The following is a 22,135-nucleotide window of genomic DNA, read 5'->3' on the forward strand; positions in this document are numbered from 1 at the left end:
TAAATCAGAAAATTAACATGACCAAAATTTCCACAACTAACAATAGTGCTATAAGGCAAAACCAATGTTTAAAAATGGGTGAAAAGGGTAAATATAAAATATAAAAATGAAAAGCATGTATTTTTTTTCCACTGTATAGAAAGGTAATGGGTTGAGCCATATGTTGATTTAAAATTGGTTCATTTAGGGTGTCATGTGAAAATATGTTTCCTAATGGAATATTTAATGCAATAAAAAATTTGCATGAAGTTAGTAGTTTATTAACTTCTAAGACATGATGGTGAGCATCCTTAAAGAATTCAGGAAAAACACGTGTGTTAACTTTCTAAATTCAGGTAGTTCTGTAGACGAACAGGAATTAGAAGTGAAAATATTCCGTTTGGGAGCATATTCTTGGCTAGTAGTTGAGACCTGATGGTTATTCTGCAAAGATGTAGTAGTTCACATGGGTCTTTGTATCTCGTTGAAGGAATGTAGTCCAACCAATCTGAAATAATTGGACGTCTTCCTAAACTTAACTGCGTCTGAAAGGGAAACATTTTAATATCATAATGTGAATCATTGGATTAGTTCAAGTGATTAACTTTTTTATTGAAATTAATAAAATATACCTTAATATGACTCATAATATTTTTCTAAAACATTTTCACCTGAAGCAAATATTTTTATTCCCATTTCATTCTTAAAACTATGCATAAACTTTAATATGTCTAGTACACATACATTGTTTCTTACAACTATGAATCTGTATATGTTTTACTTTTAGATCATATACCAATGTCTTATCAGCTTCTTCTAGAGTAGTATTGTCAACTTGGCTATACACTGAAATTATCCAGGGCACTTTAAAACATATCAGTGCTAAGGCTGTACTTCAGAAATTCTGATTCAGTTGGTCTGGGGTTGGGCACAGACAACATAAATCCTAAAAATTCCCTGAGATGATGCCTGTCATTATAGAGTACAACTCCATACTCCTAAGCCATGAAAAGACCTGACAGGGGGCCCGTCCATATGAAAAGATAATTTTTAAAGTTTCAGTTAAGGTACTCTTTTAGAGATTTAATTCTAGAAGCCACATGTTAGTAGGTTGATTTAGGAGTAAAAAAAAAATGTTGCTGTATTGCATAGACATTTCTCTAGTAGAACCTATACTTTACAGACTATATGATACTCTCACTTTAATGCTATATAATTTTTCATTATTTATTCAATATCCAACTATTTAAAGAATATCTAGTATATGTTCCAGCTGAGCTTGGTACTTAGGATAATTGCTGGGGTACACAAAATAGACATAGTCTAGGATGACAGAACTGTGGTCCAGAGGTAAAGCTGTCTCAATATATGTTTACAATAAAATACATACGCTGCAATAGGGGAAACTACTGGGAAATGTGGAAATGCAAGAGAGGGGCATTTAAAGTGTTCTTCAAGGCAGTTTTAATGCCATCTTTCATCAGTTTGCTCAATGCTACTTAACTTTAGCTTATTAAACTACTGCTGATTGGAAGCTATATTTTTGTCCCTCATGCAGGTGATTTTGGTCAACTCACTCTGTCTTGGATTTTTGCATTGTGGGTGTACCTTGGAAATAGCAGTTATGGAATTGGTTGAGAATTGTTTTGATCTAGAATTATTATGCAGGACTAACACTAGACAGGGACGAGCAAATTACTGAAGATGCATTAAACTTTAACTGTTACTATTTTTAAAATTGGATATCAAGACCCTTGCCAGATAGCATAACCCCAATGTGCCAAGGTTGTGAGTTTGATTTCTGCTCAGGGCACGTACAGGAATCAACTAATGAATGTGTAAATAAGTGGAACAGCTGTTGATGTTTCTCTCCCTGTCTCTCCCCTCAACTTCCTTATGCTCTCTAAAGTCAATAAATTTTTAAAAAATTGTTGCAAAAGTAACTTGACCAATTTACTCTCCTTACAATTGTTCCAGGCATGGTTGATTGATATGCACAGTTAAGACTTAAAACAAAACCAAAACTGTCAGTTATATTTGTAAAGAATTTGTTCCTGAAGTTACACATTTAAAGATAAGGGGAACTACTGAAGTCCTTGGTAACTTCACTGGTTTAGATTTATAGGAGTACTTCTCTTTCCCTTAAGCAGATTTACTTCTTGCTATCCTAGTAGACATGATACAATGATGCTGAAACTTGCAGCTTATTTTATAGGGTAAACATGCCCTCCATATATGGTTTGTTTTTTTAACCCTCACCTGAGGACATACTTATTGATTTTAGAGAGAGAGAAAGGGAAGAAGAGAGAGAGGGCGTTATACATGGATGTGAGAGGGAAACATCGATCGGTTGCTTCTCACGTGTGCCCCAACTGGGACCAAACCCGCAACCCAGGCACGTGCCCTGACCAGGAACTGACCCCTCAATGCTTTGGTTTATGGGACAGCATTCCAACCAACTGACCCACATCAGCTAGGACATGTATAGTTGTTTTTCTAAATTTGGTTTATTTCCAAAAATCTTATCAAGGAGAAGCCCTCCACATATCTGAGGGATGTGTTCCACTGAACAGATATTTTAAACCTTTATATTTTAATTCTCAAAATTATTTTAAGATTTTGAAAGGAAAAAAATCTGTATTCTGTATTCTGGTTTAAAAAAATCTGACTATATTTGTGGGGAGAAATGTAACTCTCATTTTAAAATACTCAATTGGGAAGAAGGCCTGATAAAATTTTATTTTTATTATATTTTATTGTTCATGCTATTAAAGTTGTCCCTACTTTCCCCCCTTTTCCCACCTGCATCCAGCCCCTCCCCACCCCAGGTAGCATCTGTACCTTTAATCCCTTCACCTTCTTCATTACCTCCCTCCCACCTCCTCTCCAGCAGCTATTGTATTTTATAAGGAGACATAGAAATCCTAATAAACAGATTTGTATGTAATTAGAATATAAGAATAACATAAATCTACTTAGTAACTACTAAAATAAACTATAAACTTAGTTTTTGAAATTTTCTCATATTTAGAATATAAAATTATGAATTAAAGGACTGGTATTTGAGATAATTTGGATTTTGCCTACTTTTATAAGCTTATTCTCAATGATTAATTTTTCTTTTTTAATATATATTTTATTGATTATGCTATTACAGTTGTACCACTTTTTTTCTCCCCTTTATTCCCCTCCCCACTGCTCCTCCCACCCACCACCATTCCTTCTGCCCTTAGTTCATGTCCATGGGGCATGCATAGAAGTTCTTTGGCTTCTCCATTTCCTATACTATTCTTAACTCCCTCCCTGTCTATTTTGTACCTACCAATTATGCTTCTTATTTCTGTACCTTTTCCTCCATTCTCCCCTGACTCTGATTTCCATTTTTGTGATTCTGTCCCTGTTCCAGTTGTTTCCTTAGTTTGTTTTTGTTTTTGTTTTCTTTAGGTTCAGTTGTTGATAGTTGTGAGTTTGTTGTCATTTTACTGTTCATAGTTTTTAATCTTCTTTCTTAGATAAGTCCCTTTAGCATTTGTATAATAAGGGCTTGGTGATGATAAACTCCTTTAACTTGGCCTTATCTGGGAAGCACTTTATCTGCCCTTCTATTCTAAATGATAGCCTTGCTGGATAGAGGAATCTTGGATATAGGGCTTTACTTTTCATGACTGAGTATTTCTTGCCAGCCCCTTCTTGTCTGCAAGGTTTCTTTTGAGAATCAGCTGATAGTCTTATGGCAACTCTTTGTAGGCAATTGTCTCCTTTTCTCTTGCTGCTTTTAGGATTCTGTCCTTAACTTTAATCTTGGGTAACTCCATTATGAGGTACCTTGGTGTGTGCTTCCTTGGGTCTAACTTCTTTGGGACTCTTGGAGCTTCCTGGATCTTCTAGAAGTTATTTCCTTGGACAGATTGGGGAAGTTCTCCTTCATTAGTTTTTCAAATAAGTTTTCAATTTCTTGCTCTTCCTCTTCTTCTGACACTCCTATGATTCAGCTATTAGAATGTTTAAAGTTGTCCCAGAGGTTCCTAAGCCTCCTCACTTTTTTGAATATTTATTTCTTCATTATGCTCTGGTTGAATATTTATCTCTTCCTTCTGCTCGAAATCATTGATTTGAGTCCCGGTTTCCTTCCCTTTACTGTTGGTTCCCTGTATATTTTTCTTTATTTCACTTTGCATAGCCTTCACTTTTTCCTTCATTTTACGACCATACTCAGCCATTTCTATGAGCATCCAGGTCACCAGTGTTTTGAACTGTGCATCTGATAGGTTGGCTATCTGTTCATCGCTTAGTTCTATTTTTGGAGCTTTGATCTGTTCTTTCATTTGGGCCATATTTCTTTGACTTAGCATGCCTGTTACATTGTAAGTGGCAGAGGCTTAGGTATTCACCAGGGTGGAGCAACCCAGGTCACTGTATTGTGACACTGAATGGGAGAAGGGTCCAAGAGGGAACAGTGGTGCTTGCTCAGCTATTGGCCGGCTTTCAGTCACTTTTCCTGCTACCCACAAGCAAATGGGCCCCTTCTGGTGCTGGTTCCCAGGCGGGTGGGTTTATGTACATTCTAGGACCCCATGAATCTCTCCAACAACTCTCCTGTGAGGTTGGGAGTTTCTCCTGCTGCTGTATCCCCACAGGTTTTTACCTCCAAAGGTTTTGAGGCTTTCTTTTCCATGCTAGAACCCTGGATTGTGGAGCCTGTATTGCTCCCCAGCTGTTCCTCCCGGTGAATTCACATGTAAATGTGAGAGCACCTGGCCCTCCAACCCCTGCCTAGCCATGTGTCCTCACCACCCTTGCTGCTTGTCTCCGCCCCTCCTACCAGTCTAGATGAAGGTTTCTTCTTTAGCTCCTTGGTTGTGGACTTCTACACAGTTCAATTTTCTGGCAGTTCTGATTATTTTTTGTTTTTAAATTTGTTTCCGTTATTTTGGTTGTGCAAGGAGGCAAAGTATATCTACCTGTGTCGCCATCTAGACTGGAAGTTAATGATTAATTTTTCAGTGGATGTAATCCACAGATTAAAAATTAATTTCATTCTTATCTCACAGTTGTTTTTTTTTAATTTATTTTTTCAAATACATTTGTCTCTGCCTACCCCCCAGCACTTTCCCTTGCCCCCTCCCTCCTCTCCTCCCTCAGCTCTTCCCCTTTGGTTTTGTCCATGAGCCCTTGCTATATGTTCCGTGACTTTCCCCTTCCCTTCCTTTTCCCCACCTCCTCTCCCTCCTTCCCTCTTGTCTCTGTTGGTTTCTTTTCCTTTCAGTGTTGCTGGTCTTATTTTCCTTGCATCTTTGTATTGTTGGTTGGGTTCCACTTATAGGTGAGATCATATGGTATTTGTCATTCGCCCCCTGGCTTATTTCGCTTAGCATAATGCTCTCCAGTTCCATCCGTGCTGTCGGGAAGTTTAGTAGTTCTTTTTTTCTTTCTACTGCATAGTATTCCATTGTGTAAATGTACCATAATTTTTTGATCCAATCATCTACTGATGGGCATTTATGTTGCTTCCAACCCTTGGCTATTGTAAATTGTGCTGCTATGAACATTGGGGTGCATAAGTTCTTTTGTATTGGCGTTTTGGTGTTCTTAGGGTATAGTCCCAGCAGGGGAATTGCTGGATCAAAAGGCAGTTCTATTTTCAGCTTTTTGAGGAAATTCCACACTGCTTTCCACAGTGACTGCACCAGTCTGCATTCCCACTAACAGTGTACTCAGGTTCCCTTTTCTACACAGCCTCACCAGCACCTGTTGTTTGTTGATCTGTTTATGATGGCCATTCTGACCGGTGTGAGGTGGTACCTCATGGTGGTTTTGATCTGCATTTCTCTGATGGCTAGTGATGCCGAACATCCTTTCAAATGCCTCTGGGCCCTCTGTATCTCCTCCTTGGAAAAGCATCTGCCCAGGTCCTTTGCCCATTTTTTGATTTGATCGTTTGTCTTCTTGGAGTGGAGTCAAGTGAGTTCTTTATATATCTTGGAGATCAAACCTCTATCTGATGTATCATTAGCGAATATATTTTCCCATATGGTTGTCTCCCTTTTCATTATGCTGATGTATTCTTTTGCCGTGCAGAAGCTTCTTATTTTGATGAGGTCCCGCTTGTTTATTCTTTCCTTTATGTCCGTTGCTTTAGGAGACATATCAGTGAAAAAATTGCTGTGTGGGATATCTGAGAGTTTCCTGCCAATGTTCTCCTCGAGGACTTTGATGGTGTTGCGACTTACATTTAAGTCTTTTATCCATCTTGAGTTTATTTTTGTGTATGGTGTCAGCTGATGATCCAATTTCAATTTTTTGCATGTAGCCGTCCAGCTCTCCCAACACCATTTGTTGAAGAAGCTATTATGGCTCCATTTTATGCTTCTGCCCCCTTTGTCAAATATTAGATGCCCATAGAGACCTGGGCTTATTTCTGGACTTTCTATTCTGTTCCACTGGTCTATGGGTCTGTTCTTGTGCCAGTACCAGATTGTTTTGAGTATGGTGGCTTTGTAGTAGAGTTTGATGTCCGGTATTGTGATCCCTCCTACTTTGTGTTTCTTTCTCAAAATTGCTGCGGCTATTCGGGGTCGTTTATGGTTCCATATAAATTTTTGAAATGTCTGTTCTATTTCTGTGAAATATGTCATTGGTATCTTAAGAGGGATTGCGTTGAATCTATAAATTGCTTTGGGTAGTATGGACATTTTGAGGATATTAATTCTTCCAATCCATGAGCACGGTATATGCTTCCATTTATTTGTGTCTTCCTTAATTTCTTTTTTCAATGTTGTATAGTTTTCTGCATACAGGTCTTTTACCTCTTTGGTTAAATTTATGCCTAGATACTTTATTTTTCTTCTGCTATATCGAATGATATTTTTTTCTCTGATTTCTTCTTCTTCTATTGCATTGCTGGTGTACAAAAATGCCTTTGATTTCTGAATGTTGACTTTGTATCCTGCTGTTTTGCCAAATTCACTTATTAGGTTGAGGAGTTTTTTGGTAGAATCTACAGGGTTCTCTATGTACACTATCATGTCATCTGCAAACAATGATAGCTTTACTTCCTCCTTTCCTATTTGGATGCCTTTTATCTCTTTCTCTTGTCTGACCGCTGTGGCTAGGACTTCCAATACGATGTTGAAAAGAAGCGGTGAGAGAGGACATCCTTGTCGTGTTCCCGATCTTAGTGGGAAAGCTTTCAGTTTTTGCCCATTGAGTATGATATTGGCTGTAGGTTTTTCATATATGGCCTTTATACGTTGAGGAATGCCCCATTTATTCCCATTTTGCTGAGTGTTTTGGTCATAAATGGGTGCTGTATCTTATCGAATGTTTTTTCTGCATCTATCGAGATGATCATGTGGTTTTTGTCTTTTATTTATGTGATGTATCACGTTTACTGATTTGCATAGATTGAACCATCCCTGCATCCCTGGGATGAATCCCAGTTGATCGTGGGGGATAATCTTTTTAATGTATTGCTGGATGTGGTTTGCCAATATTTTGTTGAGGATTTTAGCATCTATGTTCATCAGCGAAATTGGCCTGTAATTTTCTTTCTTTGTAGGGTCTTTATCTGGTTTTGGGATCAGGGTGATGCTGGCCTCATAGAAAGAGTCTGGGAGTCTTCCCTCCTCTTGGATTTTTTGGAATAGTCTGAGAAGCACAGGGGTTAGCTCTTCCTTAAATGTTTTGTAAAATTCTCCTGTGAAACCATCCAGCCCTGGGCTTTTGTGTGCCGGGAGTTTCTTGATGACTGCTTCAATTTCCCCAGCTGTGATCGCTCTGTTCAAGCTTTCTGTTTCTTCCTCCTTCAGTGTTGGAAGATTATACTTTTCTAAAAATTTGTCCATTTCATCAAGATTTTCAAATTTCTTAGCATATAATTGTTCATAGTAGTTTCTGACACTCCTTTGTATTTCTGTGGTATCAGTTGTTATTTCTCCTCTTTCATTTCTGATATTATTAATTTGGGTCCTCTCCCTTTTTGTCTTGATGAGTCTGCTTAAAGGCTTGTCAATTTTATTTATCTTTTCAAAGAACCAGCTTCTGGATTGGTTGATCCTTTGACTTGTTCATTTCATCTCTTTGTCATTCAGTTCTGCTCTAATCTTGACTATTTCCTTCCTTCTATTTGCTCTGGGATTTATTTGTTGTTGTTTCTCCAGTTCTTGAAGTTGTGGTGTTAGGTCTTTTATTTGAAATGTTTCTATCTTTTTAAAGTAAGCCTGTATTGCTATGAACTTCCCTCTCAGGACCGGCTTCGCTGTGTCACATAGGTTTTGGACTGTTGTCTGTTCATTTTCATTTGTTTCCAGAAATTTTTTGATTTCTTGTCTTCTCTCATTATTGACCCATTCATTGTTTAATAGTCTACTGTTCAGTCTCCAGGAGTTTGCAAGTGTTTGAAGGTTCTCTTTGAGGTTGATTTCTAGTTTCAAGCCCTTGTAGTCTGAGAAAAAGTTTGGTATTATTTCAATTTTCCTGAATTTGCTGAGGTTTGCTTTGTGTCCTATCATGTGGTCTATCTTTGAAAAACTGCCATGAGCATTTGAAAAGAATGTGTATTTTTCTTCTTTGGGATGTAAGGTTCTATATATGTCAGTTAAGTCTCTTTGACTCAGTGTGTCATTCAGTGCCACAATATGTTTATTAATGTTTTGTTTGGAAGATCTGTCCATTTTTGACAGTGGGGTGTTGAAATCCCCTACTATCAGTGTGTTGCTGTCTATATCTTTTTTGAAGTCATCCAACAATTTCCTTATACACTTGGGGGCTCCTATATTGGGAACATATAAGTTTACAATGTTGATGTCTTCTTGATAGATTCTTCCTTTAAGTAGTATAAAGTGCCCCTCTGGGTCTCTCTTTATGGCCTTTGTTTTGAAATCTACTTTGTCTGTTACAAGTATGGCAACCCCGGCCTTTTTCTCTTGCCCATTTACTTGGAATATTTTTTTCCATTCCTTTACTTCAATCTGTGTAGGTCTCTTGCTCTGAGGTGAGTCTCTTGTAGGCAGCATATGTGTGGGTCATGTTTTCTTATCCATTCAGCTACCCTGTGTCTTTTGATTGGGGCATTTAGTCCATTCACATTGAGAGATATTACTGATAGAAACTTATTCATCTTCTCTCTTTGTACCTATGTTCCTTTCTCTCTCATTCTTTTCCTTCATCTGCTTAAACCAGTCCCCTTAGCATATCTTGGAGTACTGGTTTGGTAGAGATGTATTCTTTTAGCCTTCTCTTGTCTGGGGAACTCCGTCTTTCCCCTTCTATTTTAATTGAGAAGCTTGCTGGATAGAGCAGCCTTGGCTGTAGGCCCTTGCTTTTCATGACTTGGAATATTTGTTGCCATTCCCTTCTGGCCTGTAGTGTTTCTGTTGAGAAGTCAGCTCCTAGGCGTATCGGGGCCCCCTTGTATGTTACTTTCTCCTTCTCCCTTGCTGCCTTGAGGATTCTCTCTTTGTCTTTGACATTTGCCATTTTAATGATGATGTGTCTTGGAGTGGAACTCCTTGAGTCCCTCTTGAGTGGGGTTCTCTGTGCCTCCTGGATCCATGAGACCTTTTCTCTCCTCAAATTAGGGAAATTTTCCATCATTACTTTTTCGAGGAGGTTCTCTATCCCTTGCTCCTCTTCTTCTCCTTCTGGTATCCCTATTATATGGATATTATTGCATTTCAGGTTGTCCTGCATTTCCCTAAATGCCTCTTCATTCTCTTGGAGTCTTTTTTCCATTTCTTGTTCTTTCTAGGAGCTTCTTTCTACCTTATCCTCCATCTCACTGATTCGATCCTCAGCTTCATCCAGCCTGCTTTGGATTCCTTCTACTGTGTTCTTCAATTCAGAAATGGTATTCTTCATATCCTCTTGTGTCTTCTTGATAGTTTCTATGTCCTTTTCCAGGTTGATACAGTTTGTTGTAAGATCCTGATAGTTTCTTTGCAGTTTCTCATAGTTCTCTTTGAGCTGGCTGAGCTCATTGAGCTTCCTTAGAACCATTGTTTTGAATTCAATATCTGATAATTCCCTTGCCTCTATTTCATTTAGCTCTCTCTGTGGGGAGTCCCCTTTTCCACTCATTTGGGGAGAACTTTTTCTTCCTATTTTTGTGAGAGTCTCTTAAGTAATTTACTTATTTATTTATTTATTTTTGCTTCTGCTTCAATTGGGCTGTCTGGATTTCCTGACTTTGTGGATTAAACTTCTATGGTACTAGGTGGGTCTTTTTACTTACTTACTTACTTACTTACTTACTTATTTATTTATTTATTTATTTATTTATTTATTTATTTATTTTTCCCTTTACTTTTCTTTCTGGGCCTGCTTCTGATGATGCCAGTTGTTGACCCTATATGACCTTTGGTTGTTTGTTTGAGCCTTTCAGTAGTCTACTGTCTGTGTCTGACTCCTGCTTGGGGCAGCTCTGTGACCCCTTCTGTCCGGGCTGGGCTATTTTCTGGGATCTCTCTGCACTCTCACGCTGGCTCCTTGAGCACGCTCCCTGGCGCGGCAGGATCCCCTGTCTGCCTGGGCTTGCGAGTGCTTGCCCCAGACCAGGGGCTTATTTGCGACCTCGCGTACTCCTCTGGCCCCCCTGGCCGGCGAGCTCCCCGGCACTGGTCAGTTTAGGGTCTTCTATTGTGTGTTTTCCCCGCTTTTGGCTCTTTGGGTGTGTTGTTTGCCCTCACCAAATGGGGACTACGGAAATGGGAGGAAGTCAGCTTCAGGACTCTCCGGTTAATCCTGTTTCCGGTCTCTCCTCCAGGGACTCTGGGCAGCTCTGTGACCCCTTTGGCCGGGGATCTACTAATTTTGTGAGCCGCTCGGCAATGTGGGCCGGGCGGGTCAATTTACGCCTGCCCTTGCCGATCTGTGCACTCCCTCGCAGGCCATAATTGGTGCCGATCTGTGGGAGGACTTGCCAGCCCACGCGGGTCACACACACGCTTGCCAACCCTCGCCGGTCACTCGGCGCAAGTGTGCGTGCCTGCTCTGGGTGTTTTGGGGGTGTCTATGTTTGCTTTTCAGCTTTTGGCTCTTTGGGAGTGTGGCCTCTTCCCGCACAATGGAGACTAGGGCAAGGAGAAGGAGTCGGAACTCCCTGTTCTTCCTCCCATTCTTTCCCCAACTCCTCCGTTTCCAGTCTCTCCTCAGGAGTCTCTGGGCAGGTCCCTGACCTCTTCGGCCAAGGATCCACCCCCTGTGTGGACTGCGTTTCAATCGCAGGCAGCCTGGTTCATGCGCGCCCTCACTTCTGCCTCTTTGGGGTCACGCCTTTCCGGCCCACAATGGAGACTACGGAAAGGGGAGGGAGTCAGGACTCCCCGGTTCCTCCTCCCATTCTTTCCCCAATGCCTCTGTCTCCAGTCTCTCCTCAAGGCTCTCCCAGCCAGTCTGCACTCAACACCCCAGCTCACACGCATACAAGCTCTGTGCAGAGCGCACAAAAGGCAGGTTAACTGATTCCCTTATGCCTGAGCAAGATGGTAGCTGCAGAGTGGGAGGTGCATTATCACCGGGGCTCCACCGGCCGCCGTGTCAGTTCTCTTCACAAAGTTTTCCTCACCAGTCTTTTCCCGGGCACCAGCCCACCCCGCTGCTGCCTCTACCCAGAGATCAAGGAGGGTGCCTGCCACTGCAATTTTTGCGTTGGCCCTTTAAATATCTCTTTGCATCCCCAGCCACCTGTCTCTGGCCGAGAGCGCCCCTAAGCTTTTGGGGGTTGCGTTTTGTCTGTATTTTCTTGGTTTTAGCTGCTGTAGTTTAGGGGTCCCTGTTTTTTATTCAGACCCCATTCTTCTTGGGGGAAGCTAACTGGCCATTTCAATGTCCCTCTGGTGCCAGTGCCCGTGCTGCCCACCCTCTCGAGCTTCCACCGCACTTCTCACCCGTTGGGATGTGTCAGAGTTGAATCTACTGTCCGCGGCTCCAAGGCTCCTCTCCCGCTATCGTTCCATTGTTTTCCAGGTGATCACTCCACTATTTAGTCGCAATTCCAGTTTGGTCTTAGGAGGAGGTCAGCGTGACTCCCATTCACTCCACCATCTAATCTCTCTTATCTCACAGTTTTACTTGATCAATATTTAAGCCCAAATCCAAAGAACAATATTTTGCTTACCTCTATTTCCCTGATCGAAATGACGGAAAGCACTCTGGAACATAGCATTAAACACGTTTTGGCATCTTCCTGGATGTCTACCAATTCATGGTCAACCATTATCCTCACTCTTGAAGGATAGAGCAATATTGTTAACACAATGTTGATAGGGTTTTTTTCTCTTTCTAAGATTCCATATTGCAGGAGTATTTTTAAGATACTGGACTGTCTTGTCTGAGCTACGTAAAGCAGAGGTGTGATGCCACTGAGTGGGCTTGGGCAGTATACTGGTGTGAAAGTCCTGTGAACCAAACAAATGAACCCTCACTGAATATTGAATTAAGAAGTGTGGTAAATATGTTATCTTAACAGTAATGGGAAAATAACAGTTTTACCTTATATATTAAATGTCTTAATTTTTAATGTAACTTTATATATAATGTCTTAGTTTTCTGCTCTATAAATCTAGACCAAACTGAAGGTTAAAAAAATAAGAAAACTTCTAGTATGCTTGTAAAAACAAACAAAAACAGAATTTCAATATGTACAAAGTTTTAGTAACAGCAATTCTGTTTCTCATTTGAGAAATCCATTATGATTAGAACAAGTATTAGAAAACTGATGTAGCTCTGGAAACTAAAATGGAAAATGGAGAAAGGCTCTTTTTATTTTACTTTATTAATGGAACAGAATTATGTGACCACTTTGATATCTATTTGTTTTTATTGTTCTCGCATTATATATCAGAGCTGAACTTGAATTGTTTGCATATTGAACCAGAAGAATAAGTGCAACTACTTTAATTCTGTTTTTATAATTCTATTTTTTTCACTTTAATAAAATTAGAATTGGTATTTGCAGGTTTAAGAAATGTAAATGCCATATGAGGTTCCTCAAAGGCACAATTTTATATTCTTCAGGAAAGTCTTGAAAGCCCTGTTAAGATCTTGTTTTTCCTGGAGTACTATGTGATGACTAGACTTGAAAATTTCTTTTCCCTCTGATAGAAATGAAAATTTTATCTTTTCTAAATGTGTAAGTCCTTTCAATTGTTTCCTTTAAAGATATTTATGTTTGTTGTTGAATTGCTCTCTATGTGTAGATAGGACACAGTAGAACCAACCACAGAGGATTTTAAATCATCAAGTCTAAATGTGGCCAAGTAAACATGGCATATAAATGATAAAGTCTGGTTTTGGACAACTATGCAGAGCAAGGGAAGCGTCATTCAAAAAGAGGAATTTTAAGATTGCATATACTTAAGATGGAAGGCAACAGGGCATAATGACAGAAACAATGGAGATTTAAGGGTTCTAAGTTGGGAAAGGTCAAGTCAAGGAACATGTATAAAGGATCCATGGACAAAGCCAAAATGAGAAAGGATTGAGGGCGGGAGGTGGGGGACAGGGACAGGGGAAAGTGGTGGCAGGAAGGTGGAGACAAATGTATTTGAACAATAAAAAAATAAATTAAAAAGAAGACCAACTTTAAAACAAACAAAAAACAGAGTTCTAGGTTCTAGGTTTTGGTTCTAGCTAGTGTGCTGTTGGGTAAGTCAGTCCCTTAGGGTGTCAGTTTCCATATGCATTTATATGGTCATTTATTCATTTATTCATTCATTCACTTAATACTTGCTTGTCCATAGCACACTGAGTAATAGATATGCAGATTTGAGAGAGATAGTCCTGATATCAAGATGCTTATTACAGTATAGTAAGAGAAATAGACAAGTAATTTAATAAATATAATGCAAAGTTATAATTGCTATGATGGAAGAATGGTTGGGGTACTCTAGAAGAACTGAGGAATGGCACTTACTCTACTGGAATAGTCATTGCTCTAGCTTACCCTGGAGCTAAGACTAGGAGGATTAGTACTTATTTGCTGATAAAAAGTTTGGCAAGAATATTTCATTTACAAACACAAACCAACATTGGAGGATTGTTATACCTGAGCTAGCTATATAAAATTAACATTTTGTATAAGTTTTCCCATTGATGTATATTTGGGAGTCCTAGAGACCACCTCTGTGGTGATTCCCACCTAGACCAACTACTTTATCTCCAAAGCTCCACTGGGCCCTGAAATGACAATATTCTGTGATTTAAACAAAACAATAGGGTGGTGTAGTGCAGATCAGCATTATGGAAATTGAGAAGTGGGTGTTTGTCATAACTCTGCCCATGGTACTATCTATATCCTTCTTAGTTTTGTACGTAAGTATACGCACTCTCCCTGAATCATCTCCAGAGCAATATTGTGCTGGACATCTCATCTTTGTTCCAAGTACTTCCAAGACACATCCAAAATTGAACTCCTAAACTACTTCTACTTTGGCATCCCTAACCTGATTATTATTACTCATTTTCTCAACACACCACTGCATTCATCTCTTTCATATTTTTTTGATATGTATATTTTCCTCCCTTTTGAATTCTGTCTTGCTCATTGTATAAGACCCTGACTAATAAACTCCTGTGAAGTCATCTTTAATTACCTGACCTTCCCTTATTCCTCATGGTACTTTGTTCATTCCTCCATTAAGCCCTTATCATTTTGGGCAACACCTCTACTCTTCTATTTCTCATCTTCAAAAGTAAATGGGTGAGCAAGATGAAGCATAAAAATTTAAGTTCACAAGGGCAATAATTTTTATCTGTTTTAGCCCACTGTTACATCCCTAAATGCCTAGAACAATGCCATAGTAGGCACTTAAATTTGTTAATTGATTTTTTTCACTATTATCCTGAATATATATATTCCTTAAATCTATTCTGTAGCTTTTAGGCCTAACAAGATTTTTAGCTCAGTGCAATCATTTAAATTTTTCAAAGCAATCTAGTTTATTCACCTTGCTTTGCTAACTCTTAAGAAGATATTTGGCTTAAGAGTCTTATAAGTATGAAAATTCAGGGGACTTATCTGACAAAAAAATAACACAAGTAGTCCTAGTTAAGATTTAGAGATCTTAGTTGATTTTAAGATATTAAAATTGACATTATGATTTAGAGGGTATTTTGGACCAAAAATTTGAAAACAACTAAAACTCAAATAGGTTTAAAATGAGATTTAAAAGTCTAATCTGTACCCAAATGACATATGATTAATCCCCATGTTTAAAGAGCATGCTACTGTAAACCAAAATTTGCTTAATCTGTACTGACAGTTAATTATAATAGTACTTATATGGATGGAGTGAGGCAAGCAAAGCAGGAATCAGTTTTTAAACGTGAGGTTAATGAACTGAACCCTCTGTATCTGAAAACCTGTCACACACACTTATGAAATGGGGCATAGTATTTCCATATAGGCATGCAGGGAATGATTTAGTTTTGAAGCTCTAATAATTATTTCTAATTTTTTTTTTTTTACTATTTCTCCTTTGGTGTAAGCTGCTAAATTCAGTAGCTGTTTCTTCATAATTTTATCTTTGCTGTTTAACACAGTTGACTTTCTTGAAACCACGTTTTCTCTTGACTCAATGGGACCATTTTCTCCAAATTATGCATCTACCTCCTTGACTATCCTCAACCCTCTTTCACTGGTTTCTCTCCCTCTGCTCTCAATATTAAGTAGATGTGGCCTTTTGACTAATTTTCATTTGACTAATTGTTCTCAGGCAATTTCATTAATGGCTATGACTTCAACTACGGTCTGTTAATTTATTCAACAAATATTTATTGAATGCATATGTATGCCAGCACTATTTTGGATGCTTGGGATACATGAATTAACAAAGCAAAGATGCCTCCTTTCTTGATTTTATTATAGTGAAGGGTAACAGGCAATATCGAGTGAACATAAGAAACAAGCAAATTTTATAATATGTTAGAAGGTTTGGTAAGTGCTGCCGGAAAAGAAAAAGAGCAATATAAGAAATATGGAAATACAGAGGGTGCAATGAGGGCATTTTCCAATTTTATTTTATTGTTTTAATCCTCACTTGAGGATACAGAGAAAGGGTGATGGAGAAAGAGAGAAACATAAATGTGAGAGAGAAACATCAATCAGTTGTCTCCCATATGTTCCCGAGCGGGGATGGAATCTGCAAACCTAGGTATATGTCCTGAGCAGGTATCGAACCCACAACCTTTTAGTGCATTGGATGATGCTCCACCCAACTGAGCCATTCAGCATTTGCCAATTTTTAACAGGATGAAAATAGGAGAGGGCATAACTGAAAGGTGACATTTGGATAAAGAAGAAGGAGCTGAAGTTCGCCATTTGGATATTTAAGGACTCTAAGGCAGGAGAATGTACCATTAGTGGTGAAAGAAGAGTAAGGGGGCCAGTGTGACTGAAAGAGTAAATAGTGCAGGAATACTAGGAAATAAAGACTGAGATCGTGGGATGCCCCATCAGATAGAGCCTTGGTGATCACTGTCAGAACTTCATCTTGTACTCTAAATGGAATGGAGGAGCTATTGGAGATTTTGAGTAGAAAAGCAACAACAAGATCTTACATTTGTTGAGAATTTGTTATGGGATAGAAGGAGGGAAATCACTTAACTTGGTACAGGTTGATAACAATAGAGGTGATCATATTCTGTGTATTGTTTGAAGGGAGAAGCAACAGATATCCTGACAGGTAAGACATAGAATGTAAGAGAGAGAGGCATCAAGCATGACACTGTATCTAGCCACTGATTGTACATCTGTACCCGGATATCCACTAAGCAATGTAAACTCACATGTCCAAAACTAACTTTGTAGATCTCTGTAATAATCTTGATAGGTTTGTGGCATGATCATTATGGTAGGCTGGATAACGCCCTCCCAAGATGGCAAAAGGGATTTTGCAGATGCGGTTAAGATAAACATCTTGAGGTGAGATATCCAGATGGGTGAAATGAAATCACAAGTGTCCTTATAAGAAGTGTCAGGAAATGATGGAAGCATAGCCAGTGAAGATGTGACTGCAATGATGGCTTTGAAGATGGAAAAAGAGGCCATGAACCAAGGAATGCAGGCAGCCCCTAGAAGCTGACAAAGGCAAGGAAACATTCATCCCTGGAGCTTCCAGAGGGAACCAGTCCTTCTGACACCTTGATTTTGGCTCTTAGCCTCATTTTGGACAAGTTTGTATTGTTTTAAGCCACTAAGTTTGTGGCAATTTGTTACAGCAGCAACAGGAAACTAATATAACCCTAAACCAGTCTCAAAATTTAGAAATCTGTAGATTAACTCCTCTCTCTGATTCTCCACTCACTATATCTTGTTATTTATATGTAATAATACGTCTTTCCCACAGCTGTTGTTTTAGTTTAAGTTCTCATGATCATTTCCCTGGACAATTGTGATAGCAAAGAGTGGCTAAAGGTTTGAGGGGTTGGGATGGGGGGATGGGAGAGCTGAAGTAGTTCTGCCCTCTAAACTATTATAAATATACATATAATTTAAGTTAGAACACTGTGCCTGCTGTAGAAATTCAGTTTCAAACTACTCCTCTACCTTTCTCTTTTTTAATCAGATCGCTTCCTCCAGTACTTTGTATATAGAAATTCTGCAGCTGCTATTGTATCTGGAGTGTTGAGGCAGCCTACTAATTGATTTCCCCACCTCTTGCCCTATGCTCCTTTTGAACAATCCAGTTTTCAAGTGGGAGATGATAAATCTTTTCATACTACCAGTCTGACCTTCACTGGTTGGGCATCACCCATGTTATAAATTAAAAACTCCTTAATATGGCCTACAAAGTCCTCCAAGATTTTATTTCTAGGCTTTCCATATCACTCTAGCAATTGCTGAATTGCTATAGTCACTGAATACATGTTTGTGTTTCCTTTGGCTTTAGTTGTCTTCTGTCTGCCTAAATTACATTTCTTCAAGAAAAAGACAGTGGAAATTCTCTTTCATCTTTGAAAAATCAATTTAAGACATTATCTTTTCTCGAGAGCCTCCTCAGGTACCTGCTCCTCCCCAATAGTGTTAACAATGTCCTCTCTTCTACCTGTACTTGCCTCTATTTTGGCACTTTTAGTGTAATTATAATTTTCTGTGTCTCCCTTACTAGTCTACATGCTCTCCAAGAAGAGAAAAATACAGGGTCTGGCACAAATAATGCGTCTTTTTCAGTACAAAATATTTTATTACAAAATCATAAGCATGTAATACTGTAACATAACAAAGTCATATTCAGGCATACCATATGACATTTAAGGTGAAATGTTCAAATTAAAACCATAAATTATTATACCCACGTTGTTACCTTACCAATCTCACTCAAGCAGGCGTTACTTCTGCTGGACCCGGTATGTCTACTTTGGTTTTTTATCTGGTTTTCTAACAGATAACACAGTGCTTGGCACTTGGAAAAGGCTTAATAATAGATTATTATTATTTTAACTGAATGAGATTGACTTTTTTTAAATTTCTGTCATACAGTATCATTTAGATTGTTTTATCCTCATCTGAGGACCTTTTAAATGCCTTTTAGAGAGAGACTAAGGGAGAGAGAGGAACATCGATTGGTTGCCTCCCATAAGCCTGGATTGGGAATCAAACCTGCAACCTAGGTACATGCCCTGACCAGGAATCAAATCCATAAACTTTTTTTTACTGGATGATGCACCAACCAACTGAGCTATTTAGATGTTTATTGCAGGTTTATTGTAAAAATTAACAAACTTAAGTTCCATTCTCCTTTAACTCTATCTCCTCTCCTCCAGGGACTTATCAGACACTTCATTGTTAAAATAGGGAAATTATCAAACTGGGTTATACATAAGGGAAGGTAACCAAAGAATATTGCTGCTACAGAAATAAAAAACAACAGATCAAAAGAAACTTAAGGTATTCATTATGAGGACATAATAGTTGTATTTCAATATCTGAGAGGTTTTTATGGAGGAGAGAGATTAAGTAGACTGTTCTCTGTAGTTCTGGGGGCAGAGTTAGAGAAGTGGAGGCAGAATCAGTACACTTTGAGGAAGAATAATAAAGCTGCATAAAAATTCACTTTTTTCATTCAACACAATCCTGATTGAGCACTTGCTACGAAACTGCATAGTTTTGGGCACTGAGGATTCAGTGCTGAAGAAGTAGTCAATGTTCCTTCTCTCATGGAACTTTGGGCAAGAGTAGGTAGTGAACAAACAAATCAATGAAAAAGAACAGCAAATAGAGTGATCAGTGCTGTGCAGAGATTTCAAATGGAGGGCTGTAATCACTGAGTGACCTTAGATGGTGACTTTAAGCTAGGGAAGGCCTCATTAAGGTGACATTTATACTGTGATCCAGCTGGTAAAAAAAAGGAGCTATTGGTAGGAAGACCTGAGTGAGTAGATTTTTCAGGCAAAGAGAAGGTCTTCAGGCAGGTATTAACTTGATGTTAAAAAAACAGGAAGGTCTACTTATTGAAATACAGTTTTCAAGGGAGAGAGTGACATGAAATTGAATTTGGGAGAAATAGTGAGGAGCCAGATCACGTAGTACTTTTTCAAAATGGGTATTGAGTTTGAATTTTATCCCATTTGTAGACAGAAAATTTGAGGATTTTAAGCACAAGTGATATGACCCATTTTACATTTTTATAAGGTCACTGAGGTTTCTCAGTGAGGTTGAGGGGGAAGAGTGGAAGCTGGAAGACTGTTCTAGAAGTCTGTTGAATTGCCTGGGCAAGTTGTTTCTGTGACGTTTGAGGTTCATTGTGGAGGTGTCCAGCATACAGCCTAACAAAGGAGGAGTCTGGAGCTCACAGTCATGAGGTAAAGATTCGAGAGACTTTGGCATATACCTATTTACAGTCATGGGACTGAGTAAAATCTCTGATGAAAAGAATATAGCTAGGAAAGAGAAGGGTCTTCGCACAAAGGAATGGTTTACCTCAGGAAATAGTAAATTCGCTGCCACTAGAGTTGTTCAAGCAGAAAGCATACGAACAGCAACACAGGAATGCTTTACAAGGAGTTGCTGCTTGTGGGGTTTGCTAATGAATTCTTAGCTTCCATTCCAATCTAAAATTATGTGATTTTGAAAGATCCTAATAATGTTGTGGGTATGTAGAATTGACCTGCAATTCTGGGTGCATCTAAGTCAAGATTTATTAATTTTAAGACGGTCACTTAAGAGAGATGTTAATGGCACCCTATCATGTGATGCTGCGTGTTTCTCTTTCTTTCATTTTTCTTCCTTTCATTTTTCTTCCTTTCATTTGCCCCTCTTGCCCTCTATTTAACTTTTTTAAGTCCTCTCTTCCTGTTTTACTCCATTTTTCTCTTTCTTGGGTCTGCCAGGGATACACATAAACATTAATTAGCCCAGCTAGTGACACTCTGTGTTACGAGCTGCTGATCTCTGCTATAGTTACAAATATAATGGTCCTTAAAACAACAAAAAAGTGCTATTTGGGGGTTTTATTTATTGATATTTTATACCACAGCTATCAGTTCCTGTACTTGTTTTATCATTAAGGAAAGCAATTCAGTTCTCCAACACCACAGCAATGCACAATCAAGAAAACCACCCAGCTTCAGGCAGAATCTAAATTGGTTTAGTCATTAACTTACCTGTATTGTTTTTCATTGCATACATGCTTCTGTCACCATGCCTGCTACAGTGCATCATACATAGTAAGGTGATAAACACTTCTGAACAAATCAACAAACACACATATAATCAAACTAATACCTAAAACTGAAGAGTAAATTGTAGTTAGTGCAAACTAAGAAACTTAAGAGTCTATGTTATGGACTCTACAAAGAGGTCACATTGGAGATTTATTTTTACAAGATCCTCAACAGTATTTATTACAGACTACAGGAAAGTTTGGTTCTATAACAGACTGAAGCAGATCTGACTTTCACTGTGCTCAATTCTGGGGAATTTGGAGTTAAATTTATCAACCTTTAACATACAAATAGGGGATAAGTGTGCTTAATATGTATTATAAGTGAGTTTGTGTGTATATTCTGAGTTATTCCTTGAAAGTCAATTTATTTTAAAAATTCAATTCATATACATACTAAAGGTATGCATCTTCAGTATTCTCAAAAAAAGAGATCACAGTATTTATTACACAAAAGAATGAAGTTATCTAACATTGTTTTACCTTGAGCCTTAATGTGTAAGCTTTGTAGAGTAGACATCTAGTAATTTATTGGTACATAATAATGTACACATAGGTAAAAAATTATTTAATGAAAAAGGAAGGAATGAAGGAGTGAACAAATGAATGAGCTTTGAAGTCAGGATTTCTTATCCATATATAGCCACTCTGCATATTAACTTTAGAAATAGTAGTAGTATAATCTCCTAAATAAAATTTCTCTCCTTCCATGCTAAAAACATATGAGATCATTACCTCCATATCAGTGCCAGGTTACAACTTCTGTCTTGAACGTAGTCTTTTGTCTTCTTAAGAAGCAATTCCACAAAATCGGGATTACCTTTTCTGGCAAAGACCCAGTACAGAATTGTATTCACACATATTTCAGTAAATTCAAGATTAAAATTTAGTTCAAAACGGTATCCTGATTTTTCCACAAATGCAATATAATCGGTGAGTAGTACGTCAAACCCATCCAAGTCGACGTACCTCAGAATTTTTGCCAGTGTTCTGTAAATTCTAGGTTCATAACAGTGATATCCCCATTGACCCAAAAATTGCAAGGATGGTCTTTTAACAATTTTGTCAACAAGATTGCAGAATATATTGCTTCTTGGACAAGAAGTCTTACGACATAATTTAGTAGATTTACTCATTGCTACTTAAGGTGATGATCTACAAATAAAAATAAGGAAAGCATACTGTAATCCTTCAGTTACATATTTTGATAATGTGGTAGGCTTTACTCTACAAACAGGAAGTGCCCTTTAAACTGTGGCCAGAAAAGATATCATTTGTACTATTACCATGAAGTATTGGATGACATCACAATAGATGGAGATCTGTCATCAGCATAGGTCAGAAATTTGGGATATTATATGTAATTGGTGACATTTGAGAGAGACCTTGGGCAGAAATGGAATGTGTGAGAGCTAAGGTATAATATTCTTAATTTTCTAAGAACTCAGCTCAAGTGAGTATATGTTTATCAAATGCTATAAGCACAGTCTATACAT

The 22,135-nt window shown here is 38.4% G+C and overlaps 1 protein-coding gene across 1 annotated transcript; it reads right to left on the reverse strand.

Annotated features, from left to right (window-relative positions):
- Positions 1–317: 317 nt before the first annotated feature.
- ASB17 (ankyrin repeat and SOCS box containing 17) lies at positions 318–21,775 on the reverse strand. The gene is made up of 3 exons (XM_054566822.1): positions 21,375–21,775; positions 12,095–12,374; positions 318–524 (listed from the first exon to the last, which is right to left on the reverse strand). Exons 1-3 carry the CDS (start codon positions 21,773–21,775, stop codon positions 318–320), a joined length of 888 nt encoding a protein of 295 aa, XP_054422797.1.
- Between the last annotated feature and the right edge of the window lie 360 nt (positions 21,776–22,135).

This window comes from Pteronotus mesoamericanus, unplaced genomic scaffold (genome assembly GCF_021234165.1).
Source record: "Pteronotus mesoamericanus isolate MK-2021 breed Mesoamerican mustached bat unplaced genomic scaffold, CSHL_Meso_final contig_181, whole genome shotgun sequence".
In the NCBI taxonomy this organism is placed as follows: domain Eukaryota; kingdom Metazoa; phylum Chordata; class Mammalia; order Chiroptera; family Mormoopidae; genus Pteronotus; species Pteronotus mesoamericanus.

What these genes read in the sequence shown, in the direction of transcription:
- ASB17 (XM_054566822.1), bottom strand. Translation starts at nt 21,775, where the DNA reads ATGAGTAAATCTACTAAATTATGTCGTAAGACTTCTTGTCCAAGAAGC. An exon ending in AACCTGGCACTGATATGGAG is followed by an intron (nt 12,375 to 21,374) that starts GTAATGATCTCA and finishes TTTGGTTCACAG; the next exon opens with GACTTTCACACCAGTATACT. An exon ending in TTTCGATCAGGGAAATAGAG is followed by an intron (nt 525 to 12,094) that starts GTAAGCAAAATA and finishes TTTCCCTTTCAG; the next exon opens with ACGCAGTTAAGTTTAGGAAG.